The sequence below is a fragment of the Sarcophilus harrisii genome, chromosome 2 (assembly GCF_902635505.1).
Source record: "Sarcophilus harrisii chromosome 2, mSarHar1.11, whole genome shotgun sequence".
NCBI lineage: Eukaryota > Metazoa > Chordata > Mammalia > Dasyuromorphia > Dasyuridae > Sarcophilus > Sarcophilus harrisii.
The window spans coordinates 56,252,974-56,272,218 of NC_045427.1; the positions used below are offsets into that span (position 1 = coordinate 56,252,974).

At 41.0% G+C, this 19,245-nt stretch overlaps 1 protein-coding gene across 9 annotated transcripts in view; it reads left to right on the top strand.

Moving 5' to 3' along the window:
- The first annotated feature begins 69 nt into the window (after positions 1–69).
- Positions 70–19,245, top strand: part of RANBP10 (RAN binding protein 10) — a 152,796-nt gene continuing 133,620 nt past the window's right edge. For 5 of the 9 annotated variants that reach the window (XR_004231647.1, XR_004231648.1, XM_031950247.1 and 2 more), the window contains exons 1-2: positions 191–466; positions 1,879–1,990. Coding sequence is in view for 5 of the 9 variants with exons in the window: in XM_031950247.1 (XP_031806107.1) it covers positions 226–466; positions 1,879–1,990 (353 nt within the window). In the remaining 4 variants the exon portion in view is untranslated. Of the gene's footprint in view, positions 467–1,878; positions 1,991–6,757; positions 6,857–15,752; positions 17,347–19,245 lie in introns of those variants that run through there. The other 4 variants (XM_031950253.1, XM_031950248.1, XM_031950251.1 and 1 more) reach the window with 4 other exon arrangements.

Consider the following 19,245-nt stretch of genomic DNA (forward strand, 5'->3'; position numbering starts at 1 on the left):
GCAAGCTGTGCGCGCCCGCCCTAGCGAGCGAATTCGGACCGCCCCTGAAGCCGCGGGCACTGTGGGACATGGAGTCACTCCGATGGGAAGACAAGCGTGCAGACACGGAAGTCGAACTCAGTTTCCCTACCACCTCCGCGGGCGCGCAGCTTATTGGCTGGGCGCGGCGGATCTGGTGCTTCTCTCCCCCCGCCTCTCTGTGACACAATAGCGGCTCCCTCCAAGATGGCGGCAGCGGCGGCGGATCCGGGAGCTGGGAGCCCCCCGGCTGGCGAGTCTTGTGGCGGGGGCGGTAGCGGCGCTGGCGGGCTCCCCTCTCCCGGGGAGCAGGAGCTGACCCGACGGCTGCAGCGCCTTTACCCGGCTGTCAACCAGCACGAGACGCCGCTGCCCCGCTCCTGGAGCCCCAAGGACAAGTACAACTACATCGGCCTCTCCCAGAGCAACCTCCGCGTCCACTACAAAGGTGCCGGGGTCGGGGCCGTGGGGTACGAGGGGGCCGCGGGGGTACGCGGGGCCGGGCCCCCCCTGGACAGGGCTCGCGGGATCTAGAGACAGCTTAGCGACCGCCTAGCGCACCGCCCCCTCCACCATCCCCCCATACCCCAGGTGAGGAAACTGAGGCTCAGAGAGGGAAAGGGACTGTCCCAAGGTCACACAGCTCCGCGGCGCCCGATAGGCGATCCGAACCCTGGCCCTGCGGTTGCCCAATCCGGGACTCTTCCTAGTCTACCTCGCGGCACAGTCTCCTCCCTGCTGTTCAAACTTGCGGCGGACATTTGAGGAGGGGATTTGGGGGTGGGGGGAGGTCCACCTGCAGTCCCCACCCTCCTCTCCTAATTCCTGTCCATCTCCAGCCTCATTCCTGAACGGAGATGGCTGAGTGTGTGTGTGTGTGCCCCAATCCTTACCCTGTCCCTCACCCTTGTTTAATCAGACAGAGAACCAGAACGTGCGTGTTCAGGGGTAGGGTGAGAGATCAAACATTCCTTTCCTTTTTGGGGGTGGGGAGAAGGGAAACTGAGGTCCAAGGGACTTCTGCTAAAACTGGAATTTGTGCTTTTAAACGCCACATTTAATGCATTTTCCCACCCTTCTTTTGTTTCCACTTCCTCTGGCTTCTTGGAATTCAGGCTGATTCCGTTTGTGGTCCCCCCACTCCGCCTCTTTTCCTAGGGAAGGCTGTCCTGATGGCTTACTGAAATCTTCAGGAGTCACAGCAGGTGTCTCTAGCTCTTGCTGGCACCTTACATAATGCCCTGGAGGCGCCCTGCAACACAGGGTTCTTAGCTTCCAGTACTTCAGACTCTGCCAACCCGTTGGCCATTTTCTGGTTTTCCTGATGTTAACCTATTGGTGGTGACCTCTCCCATTATAGACCTTTTCAGGAAGCCCCTCAGTTCTGTTTTTAAGTGGAAACATTGAAGTAAATAGAGCAGGATATCATTTCTCTCCTACCCCCACGTCCTGAGTGCCACAAAGGTGGCTGGCATAATTTCCTGAGCTGACAAGCATCACCTCCTTATCTTTAGAAGTCACATACACACAACCTTTTATTAGGGAACATTGTTACCTAGTTTTCATCTGTATTGCTGCCAGAGTTTCTTGGTCAGTGTTGTTTCTATCTCTCTCCAAGCCATAGAAGAGGTGAGACAAAGTAAAACCTGCAGCAGCAGCATAATTCTGTAGGTCATTTACATAGTTACAATGCAGGACCATACTTTTAATTGGTTGAATTGTCTTCAGAGTCCTCCTTCTGCTTGGTGAGAATTATTTTTGAGTTCTTGTTGGGCTCTATTGCAATAATCACTGAACAGTAAAGAGGGAGACTGCTAATGCATTTCCTTTTCCTGAAGCTTCCCTATCCCTTTTTTCCAGGTCATGGCAAAAATCACAAAGATGCTGCATCGGTTCGTGCAACTCATCCCATACCTGCTGCCTGTGGCATTTATTACTTTGAAGTGAAAATTGTCAGTAAAGGTAGAGATGGGTAAGTCACCTCTCACACCGTGTCCCTCTCACTACCCTGTGTCCTTAAAGACGAGCTTTTCCTTGTCAGTCAGGGCTGGAGGTCACCCAGTTGATCTTTGTGATCCTAAGCTAAGGAGCCAACAGATGGAAAGGTGGAAGAGGAGGCCCTTTTGAGCTGCCCTCTGCCTAGTTGATATTGGGTTTCCATTTCATACTGTTGTTTCATTCAGCAAACCCAGTTGAAAGAGAGGCCTTTGACCTGATGTAAGAAGTATGTAACCCCAAGGGGATTGTCTGCTACTCATTCTTTTGGTTGGGTAGTTTACAAAACTGTCTCACCTTCACGTATTGGGCTTTCCCAAATGTCTCATTGGAAATGTGCCAGGTCACTTCTCCACCCTCTTAACCCCTGCCATTAGAGCCGCTGACACATATTAGTCTGTTTCTTATAGTTTAGAATCACTTGCAGGGAAGGGAGAAAATATGGGTTTTGGTAGCATTCATAAAGGTAATAAGAGAAGACTTAGACTTAGGAATGACAAAGTAACCCTCTTTGAGTACTTGGGGAGGGAGGGATTAGACTTGTTTTCTTTGGTGCCAGAAGGGTGGACCCTGGAACAGTGGGTGGAGGTGCTGGAGGGACATGTTTTTGGTTTAATGTAACTTAAAACTCCCATTGAGCTGATGAGGAGGTGGTGAGCTCCCCACAAGTAGCGATTGGATGACCAGTTGTCAGACATGTCATTCAGGGGATTTTTGCTCATCTCTGGTTGACTTCTGTGGTGCTGTCCAACCATGACTGTGCATCTCTGACTTGGGGTCTTTAGGGAAACAGTGAGTACAAGTGTTGCTGCACCTAGAGGTGTTTTTAAGTGGAGAGATTTAAAGACCCATCCTACTAGCTTTAGAGGGGCCTAATTAAATAAGCTGGACTGAGGCACACTAATTCTGTGTGTATTTATTAAATACACAGGAACTATCAAAGTAGTTTCTGGGGAGAAATTTTTTTCCTTTTATTTCTTCCCTGCTCAAACCCCATCTGCACCAGCTATTTTTCTCTAATGGCTGGAGATGGAGCTGGTGTTGAGGTTGTGAGAGAACAGGAAAGCAAATGCATTGGAAATCCTTCCCCTGTGAGCCTTAGGTTTGCTGGAGGAGATAGGCCATCCCTTGCACGGTCTGGGCTCTCAGGCCGGCTGTTGTCCCATGTCACAGCCCTTTCAGGGCTTGTCTTCTTATCCATGTGCCAGAGGGAGAGTGGGCTGGTGGGGGTCAGAGGCTGGCCTGCTTTTGTCCTCAGTAGGGTTCAGTGAGCCCAGATAGAGCCAGGTTGCTGCTTGTTCTGGAATCCCAGATTACATGTGAGCTGGAGCGTCGTGTGGCTCAGGAATCGGCACTGGGCTCAGATCCCAGTGCCAGCACTTGTTACTGTATGACCTTGGGCATGTGACCTCTTCTTTCTGAACCTCAGTTTCCTCGTCTGTAAAGTGATGATGATAATACTTGTCAGACTCGCCTCACAGGGTGGCTGTGAAGGGAAATACTTGGTTAATTTTAAAAGACCAAAGAAATGGGAGCTATTGTTACTCAAGAGTCAAGGTTGAGAAAAGAGCTCTGGAAATTTGAACATGAACTCCTTGTGGGGGTTTATCTTATTTCAGAGCTTTCAGTCTTCAGAAAGTCAGGCATCTTTTTTCAGTTTCAAGTCTCAGGCTGTTTGTGTGTTTGTGCAGTAGAGGAGAAGATGACTATGGTGGTGAGCTTGGCTCTCACAAAACCCAAGGAGTATGACTTTGACAAAGGACCCTGATGAGCCAGGCCTAGATTAAGACTCAACTGAAGCTCCCCAGGGGCTGCGGCCTCATCAACAGCTCAGGTGGGGTACTCTGAAGGGGAGAATGGTAACCCTGGCACATGGCAGGCCCTTTCCCTTCCCCTGCTATGGGGACAGATGTCAGTTGGAGAACTTGGGCCAGTCTGGCCCCATTCAGGACTGAGGCAGTTATCAAGAAGGAATGTTCTGGGGCTGTCATTAAACATGACCTGTTGGGACCTAGGACCCACCTATGAATGGTTCTTTTCCCCCTTATTTTGCATGGTGCTTTACAGGTTTCCAAGTGCCTATACATTCATTATCTCATTTGATCTAAGACCACCTCAATGAATTAGATGGGGCTAGTGCTGAAAGTCACCCAGTGAGTCTGTATGGGAGTCCTAGGTGAGATTCTGCTGTCTTGTGTTAGTAGGCATCATGAGCAGCCCTCCCCTAGCCAAGTTAGTGGCTCATCCTTTCCCCCAAGCATATTTGGAGATGCCTAGAACTCTGTCAGAAGCTTTTTAAGCCAGCTGATATCACACAGTTATCACACATATTGTACCTCCTACAATTTTTCTCATCAGGAATTGGGTGGGAAGGAGGGTGACTAGATTGTTGGTTTTATGTTTTGTTTTGTTTTTTAATGTTCCAAAGTATTTTTATGCTCTGTTTGGTAAACTTGAGCTAGAGGAATTAGATGAAAAATGCAAATATTTAGGGAATGAGGTTTTTCTGTCAGTGCTATGTTGGAGCTGGACATTGGTCTTAAGTTCTAGTCCCACTGAAATGGTAACTTCTGATTTGCAAATTTGAGAATTGTCATTTTGCACAGTGCACTTATAAATAGATTGTTCAAAAAGGGATTTCTTGTTTTTCAGTGTTGGGATTACAGAAATGTGGTCAATACCACAGTGCTCAGATTTGTTTCTGAATTCTTCTTGGTGTATTTGGGCAAGTTCTGAATTAAGAACTGGGTCTTGGGTCTTGTGACTAAGTAATCATTAGTCTGCTTCTTAGGAAATATAGCCATAGGTAATATGTAGTAAATACACAAGCTTAATTGGAAACCTGAGTGTACAATTTAGGGAATTCTGATGGTGATGGCTTCTTTGTCCCCATTACCAGGAGATGATTTTTCATGGGAGTCCAGCTTGGACAATTGTGTGTTGGAGAGAAAGACCATCTGACAAGAAAACGTCAGACTTCTTTTAGTGGCATTAGAAGAAAGAAAGTCATCTTTTGATTGATGTTTAGGTTCATCTTGTTAGAAAGCCCCAGAGGCACCAAAATGGAGTTTCCTGTGGGACGAGCTGTGTCCTGGGGATGGCAGCATGCAACCCTGCTGGAGTCCACAGTTTTCTCTGATGACACACTAAGGGTGGGGCTGGCAAACAGATACTATAATATTACTCTTAAAATAGATTGTAACCTCATCCACTCTATGGCCTCCTGATGCATCAAGTGTAGCCATACCTAAGCATGTGGCACTGGAGTGAGCCCTCTCCGAGGACCTTCCCCCACGCTTTGTTTCAGTCTATGAGGTCCTGGTATGGACTTCTGAATGATGCTTGCTTTCTCTGCTGATGCTGACTCTCTGCACTCTGTCTAGAAAACAGTGACTTTTACCCAGGCAGAGAGCATTGTCAGAGGGGCTATGTAAGCATGAAAAGCAGTTAACTTTATTTGGATTGTATAATCTTTGAGGAATGAAGGGGAGCCTATTCTTCTGGTTTGCTTTCACCAGGTCTCTTTAATTCTGCCCACAGGCCTAGTATAGTGAGGTTCTAGTTCCTCAGTTAATATAAAATGTTAGGGTATTTGAGTAGCTGAAGTCTGGCTAGATAATGTAGTAAGAGAGACCCTCCCAAAGATAAACATATCGTAAATTGCTTTAGTTCTCAGGCATTGTTTTGTCCAAACATTTTAGGTCTAGGTCATGATGATGTCTTGCCTCAAACAACCAAGATTCTCACATGTGCCAGAAGAAAGTGAATTTAAAATTTCTAATTGTACTTAGAGATCATCTTGGTGTGAATTAAGATTTCATCAAACACAAACTTGATTAGGTATTAAATAGTGATGCTTAAAGACCTTTCTTTGTAGATCTCTAGCATCTTCAATTTAGTATAGTTGCTGGAATGATTTAAGTTTCTTCATGCTTCTTCCTGTACTAGATTAGCTCTTCAGTACTGTTTATGAGGTTGTCTTTAACCTGCAAACAAATGAAAGGACTGATTCCTACCCACAATTGAGTAATGATCACTGCTCCTCAGGGCCAACCCTAGGATCTGCAGCTCTCTTCGTGGCTGTCCCTTGGCCTGACTTTTGGACTCTGAAGGGTGATTTTTTTTCTTTTTTTTTTTTTTTTTAGGGAAGTTGTTTTGGGCACATTGACAATAATGGAATTTGGGGCATCTTAAAATTGCCTTTTCTGCTGTTTTTACAAATTCATAGTCTGTTTTGGGGGCTTAGAGCAAGGGAGACTGGTGAGGTTTAGAATGATGTTTGGCCTCTCTTCTGGTTTACTTTGGTCCCCTGTGGGGCCCTCCGGGTCCTCCTTATGCTCCTTTCTCCCTTATGCCATAGGTATTGTTGAGTGGTGGTGGTGCAAACATTGAATTCAGCTTTTCTGTGGCCTTTTAAACCTTCACAACACAAACCAGGTACTTCCTTCTAGGCTACAGAATTCCAGGGAGCTCTGATAGTATTTTTTTCTGATTGAAGGCTTCCCTGGACTTCAGACTCATCGTGGGAAGATTGCCAAAGATTTTGCCAGAGGTTGCTGCCCGTTTTCATTCTCCGGTGGCCTTTCCAATTCTTTAAAATGACCATTTCTTCCCAAAACAGTGCTGTGTATTATAGAGTAATGAGAAAATTTTGACAGTTATAGAGTAGATAGATGGTCAGGCATGCCCTGGAAAAGGCAGGAGGTCACAGCCTCAGCTTAAGGCAGGTTCGGCTCCTTTGCAGAGTCTCCATGTGCCAGGAACAGTTGCACCACCACCATCCTGAAGCCATTCGGGAGGAGATCCAGGGCCCCGAGGTCGGAGTATGGATACCTTGAAAAGGGTAAGGAATTGTTGTTGGGGGCGGTTTAAGGAAATAAGAAAATGTAAGACTGGGTAACACAAGTGGGAAGAATTACTATGTCCAGGCCTTTTCTGAAAATCTATTTAAAGTACAGTTAAAATCCCACTGTAGTAGCTTAAGGGGTTATCAGTGTTGTTTTGATATAATGGAATTTAGTTATTGTAGATATGTTGCTAAAAATCAATCTTTGCTCTGTATAACGTGACATGGATAAGAGCTTAGAGGGAATCTTTTGTATGTGTGTTTGTGTGTCTGTGTGCATCTGTGTGTGTGTGTGTGTGTAAATACATATATACATATGTGTGTCTGCTCTTCCTTTCTCATTCTCCCTTTCTTTCCTTTTCCTTCTCTTCCTCCAGTTTCCTTTTTCTCATCCACTGTCCCCTTCCCTTCCTACTCTCCCCACTTTTCCTGTTTTCTTCCTCCCAGCTTTTGTACAGTTTTTATGGTTTTGGGATGGGTAATTGGAGAATTCTTTTGTTTAGATATTTGAGATGGGAGGAGTGAGAAGAGTTAATTTTGACTCAACAAACATTTATTAAATGCCTTCGCTGCACAAGGTATTATATACACCATTGGACATGAAGAAACCACAGTTACTGCCTTCAAGGAGGTTATGATTTAATAGGGGAATATTACATGTATGCAGATAAGTATAATACACAAGGTACAGTGTGACTAGAACCAAAAGAAATATCTAGACAAAATGTTCTAGGAAGATTTTGAAAGAAAGAGAATGCTTTTCATTGGAGGGATTGGAGAATGCTTTGTGGGGGAAGTGGAACCTGAGCTGAGTTTTTAAAGAGGATTTTGATGGGTAGGGATGTGCAAATAAATAGGCGATGGAGATAACATCCTAGAAATGAAACAGTGGAGCTCTCGGAACCCAGAGTGTGAGGGGCACAAATGAAATAAAGGTGGCAAGATAGAATGGAGACAGTTTTGTTCATCCTAGGCCAAGGAATTTTAATTTTATTCTAAAGGCAATGGGGAGTCACTAAAAGGTTTTGAGTGAAGGGTTTTGAGTAGTTAAGCTTTTTTTTGTATTAGGAAGATTTTTGAAGTGAAAGGCTAATTAATTTGCATCTTGCTGGGACATGAGCTCAATTCTCTAGAGAGTGATTGTAAGGCACCATACATGAGATAGAGTAAGTGCTGTATGAAATTTGTTGTAACCTGATCAAAAAAGCCATGTTTTCTGTAAGTTTCTGTTACTATTTGGGAATATATTTATAGATTATGACTTTGTAACAATATTCATTGGAAATAGGAGTTTGCATTTCTATCATAGGGTTTTGGTGCTAGGGGGAGAGTGGAGTGGTGTGATCCATATCAATTATGATTGAAGGATAGTTATGAGTTGCTCTATCTTCTTTTTTCTAAGCATTTTTTAGTCTCAGGCCACTGCTGGGTCCTTTTTGGTGGTGAATCTTTGTAGCATGAAGAGTTTTATTTCTGGGGGTTGCTGGTGGGTAAGTGGAGTAGGAAAATAGATAAATCAATTGACTCCACTTGGTACTGTTGTAGTCTTTAATAAGGTTCACTGGGTTATGAGCAAAATTCTCTGGCTCAAATTATTGACTTGATTCATAGTTTGAAGTCAAAGTTCTGCTTTTCCTGAAATATTTCCAGAGACTTTCCAGGTTTTTCTGTAGTCTCTCTTTGCCTCTTTCCTTGATTACTGATGAGGTCCTGCCTGGTTGGGAGAAGTGGCCAGACTAATGTATTCAAAGAACATTAGAAATAGAGGATCATCAGTGGCCTTTTAGTCAAAACTCCTGATTTGTCAGATGAGCAAACTGGGCTCTAGAGAAGAGTTACTTACTTCACTTCTAATAGCTCTTGATAATGGTAATAAGCCCAAGAAGTAAAACTTCTTGTTTTGTGCCCAAGACCAGGGTTTTGAGTTAGCCAGTTCTCTTCTAGGTCCTAAACATCAGATTTCTCTTGTATGTGAAAGGACTCAATACAGTCATTTATTAGAGAAATTTATTAATTTATTAAAGAAAATCATTAGAAGGAACAGGTTCTGACAAACTCCTTCTAGGCCTTCTGTTCATTTGTGTACAATTGTTTTGTGGGTTAGAAATTTTCTTAGTATTCAGTGGGTTTGGTTCAGATAACAAATGGGAACTCAGCCATCTTGTTTGCTGTGGTATGGTACAGATTACTCAAGCTGCCCAGGCCCAATTGAATAATCCTGTGACGCAGAACTATGTTTTTTATCCATTTGATTATTACTAGTATTCATTGCATACTTACCTTCTGGTGCCACTGTACTAATTGAGGTGCTTGTGTGGATAGGAAGTTGGTCTCTTCAGTAGCTCTCTCGTGGTAAAGGGATTGATGGCTTTCCCTCTGTTTTCTACCCTTTATTAAGGATGCATTGGCTGTTTTGGTAAGTTATCTTGTCATTGATGTAGCCATCACATCCCAGGAGATTGTGATATGTGTTAGAATAGCCACTGATAAGCACAATATGACACTTGTAGTTGCTTTGGTGCTCTGGGCAGGCACCCAGGTTAAATTTAACCTCTTTGGGCCTCTATTTTGTCATCTGTAAAATGGGGATAAAACAGCACCTATCTCACAGTGTTGTGAAAAAGGACTTAAGTGAGCTAAAAACATGTAAAGTTCTTTGCAGCTTTAAAGTTCCATAAAAAGTCATCATCACCATCCTTATCTGTACTGATGTGGTCTAGTAGAAGGAGCATTGGACATGGAGTCAGAAGATCTAGTTTCAAACCCCTTTTCTGCCTTTTGTTATCCACATGAACTTTCCTTCTCTGAGGCTGATTTCTCATTGTGAACTGGCAATTTCTAGGTAGCTTTTAAGACCTTAAACTTAGGATTTTGAGTGTGTTTGCTATCCCAGCCTGCAGTAGCTATACTAGACTGATGTGTGTACTTTGTAGAATCTGCATTAGTTTCTTGGGACCCCACTTACCCTTTCCATAGTGCCAGAGTTCTGGCATCGTTGTGCTTGTGTTCTGGCTTTTTTTGAAATCTTCCAAAGAGCAGTTTTTGGATTAGTCCTCGATGCTCTCTCCTAGTTTCTATTTTCCCGGAGGGCATGGTGTTCCTGTGTGATTAGACACCACTTTGAGACCCTTGTAGCTCTCAGGTCCAGGATAAACATCCACGCCTACCAGTGGCGCAAACACAGGAGGAGTGCATGCTGCCTTTCTCCTCAGCTCAGGCTACCAGCCAAGGGCTCCCACAATCAGTTTCACTTTGGGGGTATTTTTCAAACTTTTATGAGGGAACATTTTGCTAAGGAAAGAGCTTAAGGTAGGAGGAGTTTTAAGCACACTCATGACTTCACTGTAACCAAGGGTCTTTCTTCATTCTCATTCTTCATTCACTACTAAACTTGTCTGGGCAGATCATTTTTTGTCTTGTGACCAAACTAAAGAAAGAAATGAATCATGATTGTTTCCAGTACATTCACCAAGGCTGTGGCAAGAGGAATTCTTTCCTTGAGTTTTGAAGTTGTGACACATTTGTGGAATACTAGACTCTTGAGAAAAGTTCCTCTGCCAAGAATGAAAATCCCAAGATAGAAACTTGGTAGACCTTGAGCCCTGTCTCCTTATACAGTGTGTCCCCAGTCCCAAGCATCTGGAGGCTTTGGTGACTTTGCAGAGTGGTCACTTGGTCTCTCCAGGAACAGCTTCCAGTTATTCTGGAGTGGTCCTGATTTAGCATGTATACATATATTGAATCCCTTGTATGGTAGCATTTGGGGAATAGATTTGTTACAAAGGAGAAAACTGTTCAAACAAGCCTTAGCCAACATATGATATGTTGATATGTCAGATTCTCCCAAAGAATACATTGTAGGCTTTTGAACTGTCAGTGTTTTTATTTTTAACCAACAGACAAAGAAGCCCTCTAGTAGACTCTGTTTATTCTGATTCAAGAACTTTTCCCCCCCAACTTTTCTTTTTTTGTGTTTACTTGTATTGCCATAGCTTGAATTAAACTGTAAAGCAGGAAAGACGACAGTAGTCACTCAATTTCTGAAAATTCTAAATTTATTTAGAAGATTTGATGATACCATTACTGGGTGATTAGAGTGAATTTTTAAAAATCTATATTTTTATTATTATCCCTGGTTTTCATATCACCTTTATTTCCAAATATGTCCTTCCTTCTTTGTCTTTGTTGTAAGAAAGATTAAAAAAAGAGAAAGCAAAATAGTTCAGCAAAATTAACCCACACTTTTACCAGGTGACCTATATGACAGCATATTCAGTATTTCATAGCCTGGTTCTTGACTTAGTGCTGAGAAGAGGGAGGTGTGTTTTTTCAGCTCTTCTGGGGCTAGCTTGATCATGATAATTACATAGGTGTTGCTTTTTTCCCCTCTTTATACGGTTCTGGTCATTGTGCATATTGTTTTCTTTTTTATTTCACTCTGCATTCATTTATACATACTGCCTTGCACTGGTCTGAATTCTTTTAATTCATCCTTTGTGGTGACCCACTAATATTCCATTAAATTGACATACCTCAAACTTGGAGAAAGTTAAATTTTCTTTATCCCTTCCCTTCTTAAAGAAATATCTTGATATAGCAATGGAGGTTGTAGCTTTTGAATTCTGAGATTAAATTGGAAGTGAAAAGCTTTAGCTTTAGCTTTGTGGTGTAAACATGAAATTTTTTGTTATTGTAATTTGAGGTTTTCTGTAACGCAAATCAAAAAGCACAAAAACACTTACTCATTTTCTTGGCTTCTCATTGTAGAATTTGGATTGATCTTGATGGCCAGTTGATCCACTCTCTTCACAGTGATTTTGATTCTTAGACAAAAGTCTTGTTATTTTAATTAAATTTTTTCTTGCTGTTTTATAATTAACAAACATGATGAAACATCAGTATTTATATCTACAGGAGTAGAAAAAAAGAGGAATGTATATAAAACGGTGATGATATAGAATACACTTTAAAAAAAAAAAAAAGGAATATAATAAATTCAGCATGTTAGTATTGAAGCTGTCCTGCTTGTCTGTCTTGGAAATAACTTGAGCAGTCTCCATGTACAAATGTTTGTTGTTCAATGGGAGCACTTTCAGCTTTTTGACATTGTATCTCAGAACTTCCTGACTATTCCACAGCACATGTTTTGTCTTCTTATTGCTTCCATAACCAATACTGGCTATCAGGGTTTAACCCGTGAATCATTTTTGCCCTTTGTTATATCAGTGCTTCTTGGTTCGTGCTGGTTTTGCCTGATCTTGACTTACCCTCCTGACCAGTGCAATATGAACCTCTGAATTCTGCTCTTGTTGATTATTTAGATGTCCTGAAGACAGGTATATGCTGAGAACTCCCTCAGTGGATTATCAAGTGGATCATCCTTCTAGCACAAGTTAACATTATCAAGGCTATATGAATATTTTTATTTTGTGAAACATTTCCCAATTATATTTTTATCTGTTTTGGACTATGTTACTCAGCTGCCTTATTGGATGTCTTTCTAAGCTGAGATTGGACAGTTGATCTTGCTTAAAACAACACAGGCAGCAAGCAAAACTCAAAACTAGGGTTTCTGCTTCCTGTGCATCTTTCCTCCCAAAGGTCTTTCACTTTCATCTTATCTTTTTTTCCCCCTTGACTTCCCGTGTACAGTATTTACAGTAGCCATGTGCTTCATGAATTTAAGCTGGTCCTCTAACTTCGATTCATTGGTATCTCACTAGAGTTATGCTTTTATTGAATTTCTTTATTTCCTTAACTTTTTCATCAGTGTAGTCTTTGTGAGCTCCTAGAGAGCTGGGAATGAGAGAATGTCATATCTCACTTAGGGATTTGGTTCTTGTTGTCGTAGAGAAAATATAAGACAAATAGTCTTTATATTCATCATGCAGTCTATTGTCTAGCATGCATACTAGGTGCCTTTTTGGAAAAGTCATTTCTAGATTGCATGGACTGCCTGAGTAACAATCATGCCACCTGGATAATGAAAAAATGAAATGATGGTTTTGTTTAGACAAGACTTTTAACCTGTTAGCACCTCAAGAAAGTAGCATCTGCTGACCCACTCACCTCATGAAGATATGCTTTTCTTCAGAACCCACCTATGGAGGCTGTGTGGCAGAGCTGGAAGGAACCTTAGAACGTAAATCGTCTAAGTTGGATGGGACCTTGGAAATCCTCAGGTGCAACTCTTCAGTTCATTACCGAGACATGAAGCCAGTAAGGAAGTTTTTGTAGCTTCCTGTAGTGATGACCTGTAATGTTATGCAATGCCACATCAGTCAATCAGTGAGCATGCAGATCAATCCTGCATGGAGCCCATGATTACCAAAGAATTTGCCTTTTTTCTGTTCCAGCTCCCTGGGCCTGAGAACTTGGGGACAGAATATAGCTTTGACCTTCAGTATTTGTGTGGGATATTGAGGCAGTATGTTGTAATGGAAAGAACACAAACTCTAATGTCAAGAATACCAGTTTTTGGATCTCAGGCTTGCTTCTTACTATCCACGTGACATTGGGGAAGCTACTTCTATAAGTTCTCATTTATAACATAAGGACTTTGGCTTAGTTCTTTCAAGTTCTTTCCAGCTTCAGATGCAGGGATCCTGTGATAGGGGATTGTTTGCTGTGCCCTACATTGCCTTGCAGCACTTGAAGCCTTAGTACATTTAGATCTCTGTTCATTTACCTGAGAAAGTCGAGGGGTTGAGATGCAGGTGAACTTGCAGAAGGAAGTTGACACCTACACCTATGAGCTTTCCCAATTCCCAGGTTTCAGTTACACATGGAGCAGTTCAAAACAAAAGTCCAAGTGACATAGCAACCTGAAGTTAGAAGTTATTTTAGCCTTTGTCTTTGGGTCTTTGTCTTTGGATAAAAAGCCTTATCCTCCAAATACCAGTGGTTACATTAACAGTCCTTATCAACAGCTTGACTTTCCAGCATGTAAAAATTCTGCCTTGTAATTGTGAGCAAACTTTAGAAGTCTTCAAGAAAGGATTGCTCCTATGACAGGTCAGTCAACATATACAAAGTACCTTGTATATACGAGACATTAAAGATTTTTTTGAGGAACAGATGAATTTAGCAATTATCCAGTCCCTGTCATTTGCACAGAACTATGAGAGGATCTGAAGCTACCAAGTCAAAAATGAAAAGTAGTTCCTGCTCTCATGGAATTTAAGAATGTATTTGTTACCAAGGTCCAAAAAGCATTTGAAAAAACTAATGAAGCCTCATATGCTAGGAGTAATCATACATACCTTTTTCTACTCTTAAAACTTACTGAAGGCAGTATATAAAAGCTGACATGTCCAAAAGAGGAATGAACTGTCTCAGGAGGTGGTGACTTACCTATAATTGGAGGTATTTAAATGGAGATTGAATGATCTAGAAGAGATTCCTGGCCAAATGTGGAGTAAAGTAGCCTTATGTTGTCAGGCTATCCAAGAGCCCTGACGATAACAGTTCAGTTGAATGAAATTAGTTGAATTCAATGAACATTAAATAAGTACACTTGACTAGGTGCTAAGAATGCAAAGAGAAAATAAAGCTTTGTTCTCCCTTTCTAAACACAGATACACAATGACCTCTACTCTTTTGGGGCTTGAATGCAGCCTCTAAGTGGAGAAGTAATTACAAAAGACTTAAGTAGAAAACTGCGAAGAGCCCACAGCTTGCTCCATAAATGGAGATCTTTGGATCTGGATGAGGAGTCAGTGACTTGGATTGGAGCCCTGGCCTTGCTGTTTATTGCTTGTATTGTCTTAGGCAAATAATTAGGTCCCTTTAGGCCTCAGTTTCCTCATCTAAAGAAAATAAGTAGGCTGAGCTTGACACCATCATTGGACATTGGACATTGCCTCATCTGGGATTCTTTGACTGTGGGAAGGCCTCAGAGTAAATGCCATTTCCATGTGAAGAATTCTGAAGTATTTCCCTTTCTTAAACATCCCCATTAGTGAAACTGTGCAAGGAGGAACTCTGAAGTAATTAAGAGTTGTCCTTTCAGTGGTCAAAAAGTTTGCAAAGGTCCATTTTCTTTTGGAAATTCTTACAGTAGAAAGTCCATATTTTCTTCAGGTGTGGGCATCAAACTTTGGCCAATATTAAGTCAGGATCTCAAAGAACCTCCCGTAAGTGAAAAAGGAGGACCTTTGTTGTTTTCTTTTTCATTAAGGATATTGAGTAGGAAGGAAGAAATGGTTTGAAAAGTGGAAATCTTATTTCCAAGGTTCTGAGTGGGTAATGTGAAGAACAGAATCCCCTCTCCTTGTGCTAACTTCCCTTACTGGTTTGGTTGACTTTATGTCTGGGTAACAGGATTGGTTAAATAGAATTTCTACAGGGTCTCTTCCACATTAATTCTCTGCCTCCAGTAGTTAATTATCTTAAGACTTCTGCTTAAGTTCCAGAAACTTAATTTTTAATGTATTTCTCCTAATATCTTTAAACATAAAATAGTGTAGGATTCCTGCTTTTTGCTTCTAGGGACTTTGATGAAGATGAGGAATGGATATGTGAGATTTTTTAGATTTAGTACCTCCCTGTAGATACTACAAAGGTAGTATCAACCTTTGTAGATTTAGTACTCACCTCCTGGTGAGGAGCTCCTTTGACGCAGCTATAAGTCAAATATATAGAGAGATTTGCCTGAGATGTTGAGTGATTTGCTCATTATTTTATAGCCAGTATGTCAAAGGCTGAATTTGATTCCAGAGCTCCATGATCTTCCTTTATGACTCCAGTAATGATCTTGAATAGATTACTTTTGTGGACCTTTGTTTCATCATCTGTAGAATTAACCATCAATAAGTATTTATAAAGTGCCTTCTCTGCCAGGAACTTTGCTGGGGATACAAAAAGCAGCAAAAGACACTCCCTGCCCTCAAGGACTTCACAAATATATACAAAACAACTATAGGCAGACAAATTGAAAATAATTAACTGAGGAAAGGTGGAAGAATTGGAGGTGGGAAAGGCTTCCTTAAGTGATGGGATTTTAGTTGGAAGCCAGGGAGATCTGGAGGCAGAGTGAAAGAGGGAGAGCATTCCCAGCATGAAAGATGGCCATGATCAGAGGCAAGAAAATATCCAGAGTTCAGAGACCACAGTTCTTAGAGTAGTGCATATGTAGGGGACCAAGGTTATAAAAAGGTTATAAAAAGCTAAATTATAAATGCCAAAATGAGGCAGTTGAACTAAGGTCCCCTGTGGATCTAAGGTTTGTGATCTCCGTAGTCCTTATGTCTTTCTGAAAGTCTCTTTCCAAATGACTGTGCTTTGTACATAGTAGGTGTTTGATGAGTGTTCCATTGAAAATGATGAAGAATCATACATGGTAACTGTTCTTTTTTTGCATTGGAAACTTTATCCATGGTTTGAGAAGTACCTTTATCTTCAGCTTTTTTTCTTATGACATAAAGACTGAAGGATTTCTCTTATTTGGTAAATTATTAAATTTGTTCCTAGTTTACATGACATAACTTGGAGTTGTTGGGCAGTTAAAAGAGTTTCTGCTGAAACCCTCCTGAATGAATGAACAAATCACTAAATGACCAGAATTCATTCTGATCGCACAAAGCTCTATAGTCCTTGTCCTCCCAAGGAACAGCTGTAGGCAATTCAGGGAAAGTTGTCTGGTCTATTCTAATGGAGCAGTTTATCTGCTTTTAGCACCAGCAAGACTCTGAGCTGATCTCAGTGGTTTGGGAGTGGAGTGGTTTGGGGGTGTGTGTTATGTATATGTGTGTGTGTGTGAGTGATAGGATATTCGGGGCGGGCACCTGTTGACTGTTTAAGGCAATTTGTTTCTTAGTTCCAAAGTTGAAAAGATAGAAGCTTACCTTTGGCAGTCTCTTTAAGTATGGAGAAAGCTGGAGAAACATATTTGTGTTACCATTTTTCATGGGTGGAGAGGGGAGAGTTCATGCTGTAACCTTATAGGAAATCTGTCAGCATTAGCAACTTCCCCTTGCAACTGGACAATTAGTTGGCAATGTTTACAATTCTTATTTGAGTGGGACATGTACCAATTAGGTACATGCCTATTTTGTAGATTTTTAAGAAACCAATTCTGAATTCCAAGGATTGCTAGAGAAAATAAGCCTACTTGTCTTTCTACAGGAAATATTCCTCAGAATTCTGTTTCTTTCTTTAAAACTTTCTACATTTGTTAGATTCAGTGACACATTGTCAGAATTACTTATCAGTCTTTTTTTTTTTTTTTTTTTTTCTTCTCTTTTGCTTAAGTTGAGTATCTCATAGTTCTTTTTGGTCCCTGGATAGTATCCTGACTCAGATTGAGACAATGAGTCTTGGAGTAGCTTGGACAGTTTAGGGAAATCTTCACTATTGGATTCTGGTTCTGTAGAAAGCCATACATCCTTTGATTGCCAAAGAATCTATGCACAGGACAATCTGCTTTTCAGAAGAGGAATCAGATCCCCTGATGTCTGGTTCAGTGTTATCATTTATCTCACCTATAGGTAAGTACTGTTCTGCAAAACGGCCTGCTAATCTAGTGCCTCATACAGACTTCCTTTGTTTGTTTATTTATTTATTTTATTTAATAGCCTTTTATTTACAGGATATATACATGGGTAACTTTACAGCATTAACAATTGCCAAACCTCTTGTTCCAATTTTTCACCTCTTACCCCCCCCCCCACCCCCTCCCCTAAATGGCAGGATGACCAGTAGATGTTAAATATATTAGAATATAACTTAGATACATAAGTATACATGACCAAAACATTATTTTGCTGTACAAAAAGAATCAGACTCTGAATTATTGTACAATTAGCTTGTGAAGGAAATCAAAAATGCAGGTGTGCATAAATATAGGGATTGGGAATTCAATGTAATGGTTTTTAGTCATCTCCCAGAGTTCTTTTTCTGGGTATAGCTAGTTCAGTTCATTACTGCTCCATTAGAAATGATTTGGTTGATCTCGTTGCTGAGGATGGCCTGATCCATCAGAACTGGTCATCATCTAGTATTGTTGTTGAAGTATATAATGATCTCCTGGTCCTGCTCATTTCACTCAGCATCAGTTCGTGTAAGTCTCTCCAGGCCTTTCTGAAATCATCCTGTTGGTCATTTCTTACAGAACAGTAATATTCCATAATTTTCATATACCACAATTTATTCAGCCATTCTCCAACTGATGGACATCCATTCAGTTTCCAGTTTCTAGCCACTACAAAAAGGGCTGCCACAAACATTCGTGCACATACAGGTCCCTTTCCCTTCTTTATAATCTCTTTGGGATATAATCCCAGTAGTAACACTGCTGGATCAAAGGGTATGCACAGTTTGATAACTTTTTGAGCATAGTTCCAAACTACTCTCCAAAATGGTTGGATTCGTTCACAACTCCACCAACAATGCATCAATGTCCCAGTTTTCCCGCATCCCCTCCAACAATCATCATTATTTTTTCCTGTCATCTTAGCCAATCTGACAGGTGTGTAGTGGTATCTTAGAGTTGTCTTAATTTGCATTTCTCTGATTAATAATGACTTGGAGCATCTTTTCATATGACTAGAAATAGTTTCAATTTCTTCATCTGAGAATTGTCTGTTCATATCCTTTGACCATTTTTCAATTGGAGAATGGCTTGATTTTTTATAAATTAGAGTTAATTCTCTATATATTTTGGAAATGAGGCCTTTATCAGAACCTTTGACTGTAAAAATATTTTCCCAGTTTATTGCTTCCCTTCTAATCTTGTCTGCATTAGTTTTGTTTGTACAAAAACTTTTCAGTTTGGTATAATCGAAATTTTCTATTTTGTGATCAGTAATGATCTCTAGTTCTGCTTTGGTCATAAAGACCTTCCCCTTCCACAGGTCTGAGAGGTAAAATCCTATGTTCCTCTAATTTATTAATAATTTCATTCTTTATGCCTAGGTCATGAACCCATTTTGACCTTATCTTGGTGTACGGCGTTAAGTATGGATCAATGCCTAGTTTCTGCCATATTAGTTTCCAATTTTCCCAGCATTTTTTATCAAACAGTAAGTTCTTATCCCAAAAGCTGGGATCTTTGGGTTTGTCAAAGACTGGGTTGCTATATTTGTTGACTGTTTTATCCCTTGAACCCAATCTATTCCACTGATCAACTAATCTATTCCTTAGCCAATACCAAATAGTTTTGGTAACTGCTGCTCTATAATATAATTTTAGATCTGGTACAGCTAAGCCACCATCATTTGATTTTTTTTTCATTAATTCCCTTGAAATCTTCCTTTGGTTTGATTGGTGAGAGTTGCATTGATATTTCATATCTCATTTTTCTGCCATTGTTGAGCAATGAAGTGTTCCTACAGAAACAAATTTTACAAATAACTAAAAGCTTATTTCTGAGTGCCAAATCTTTTTAA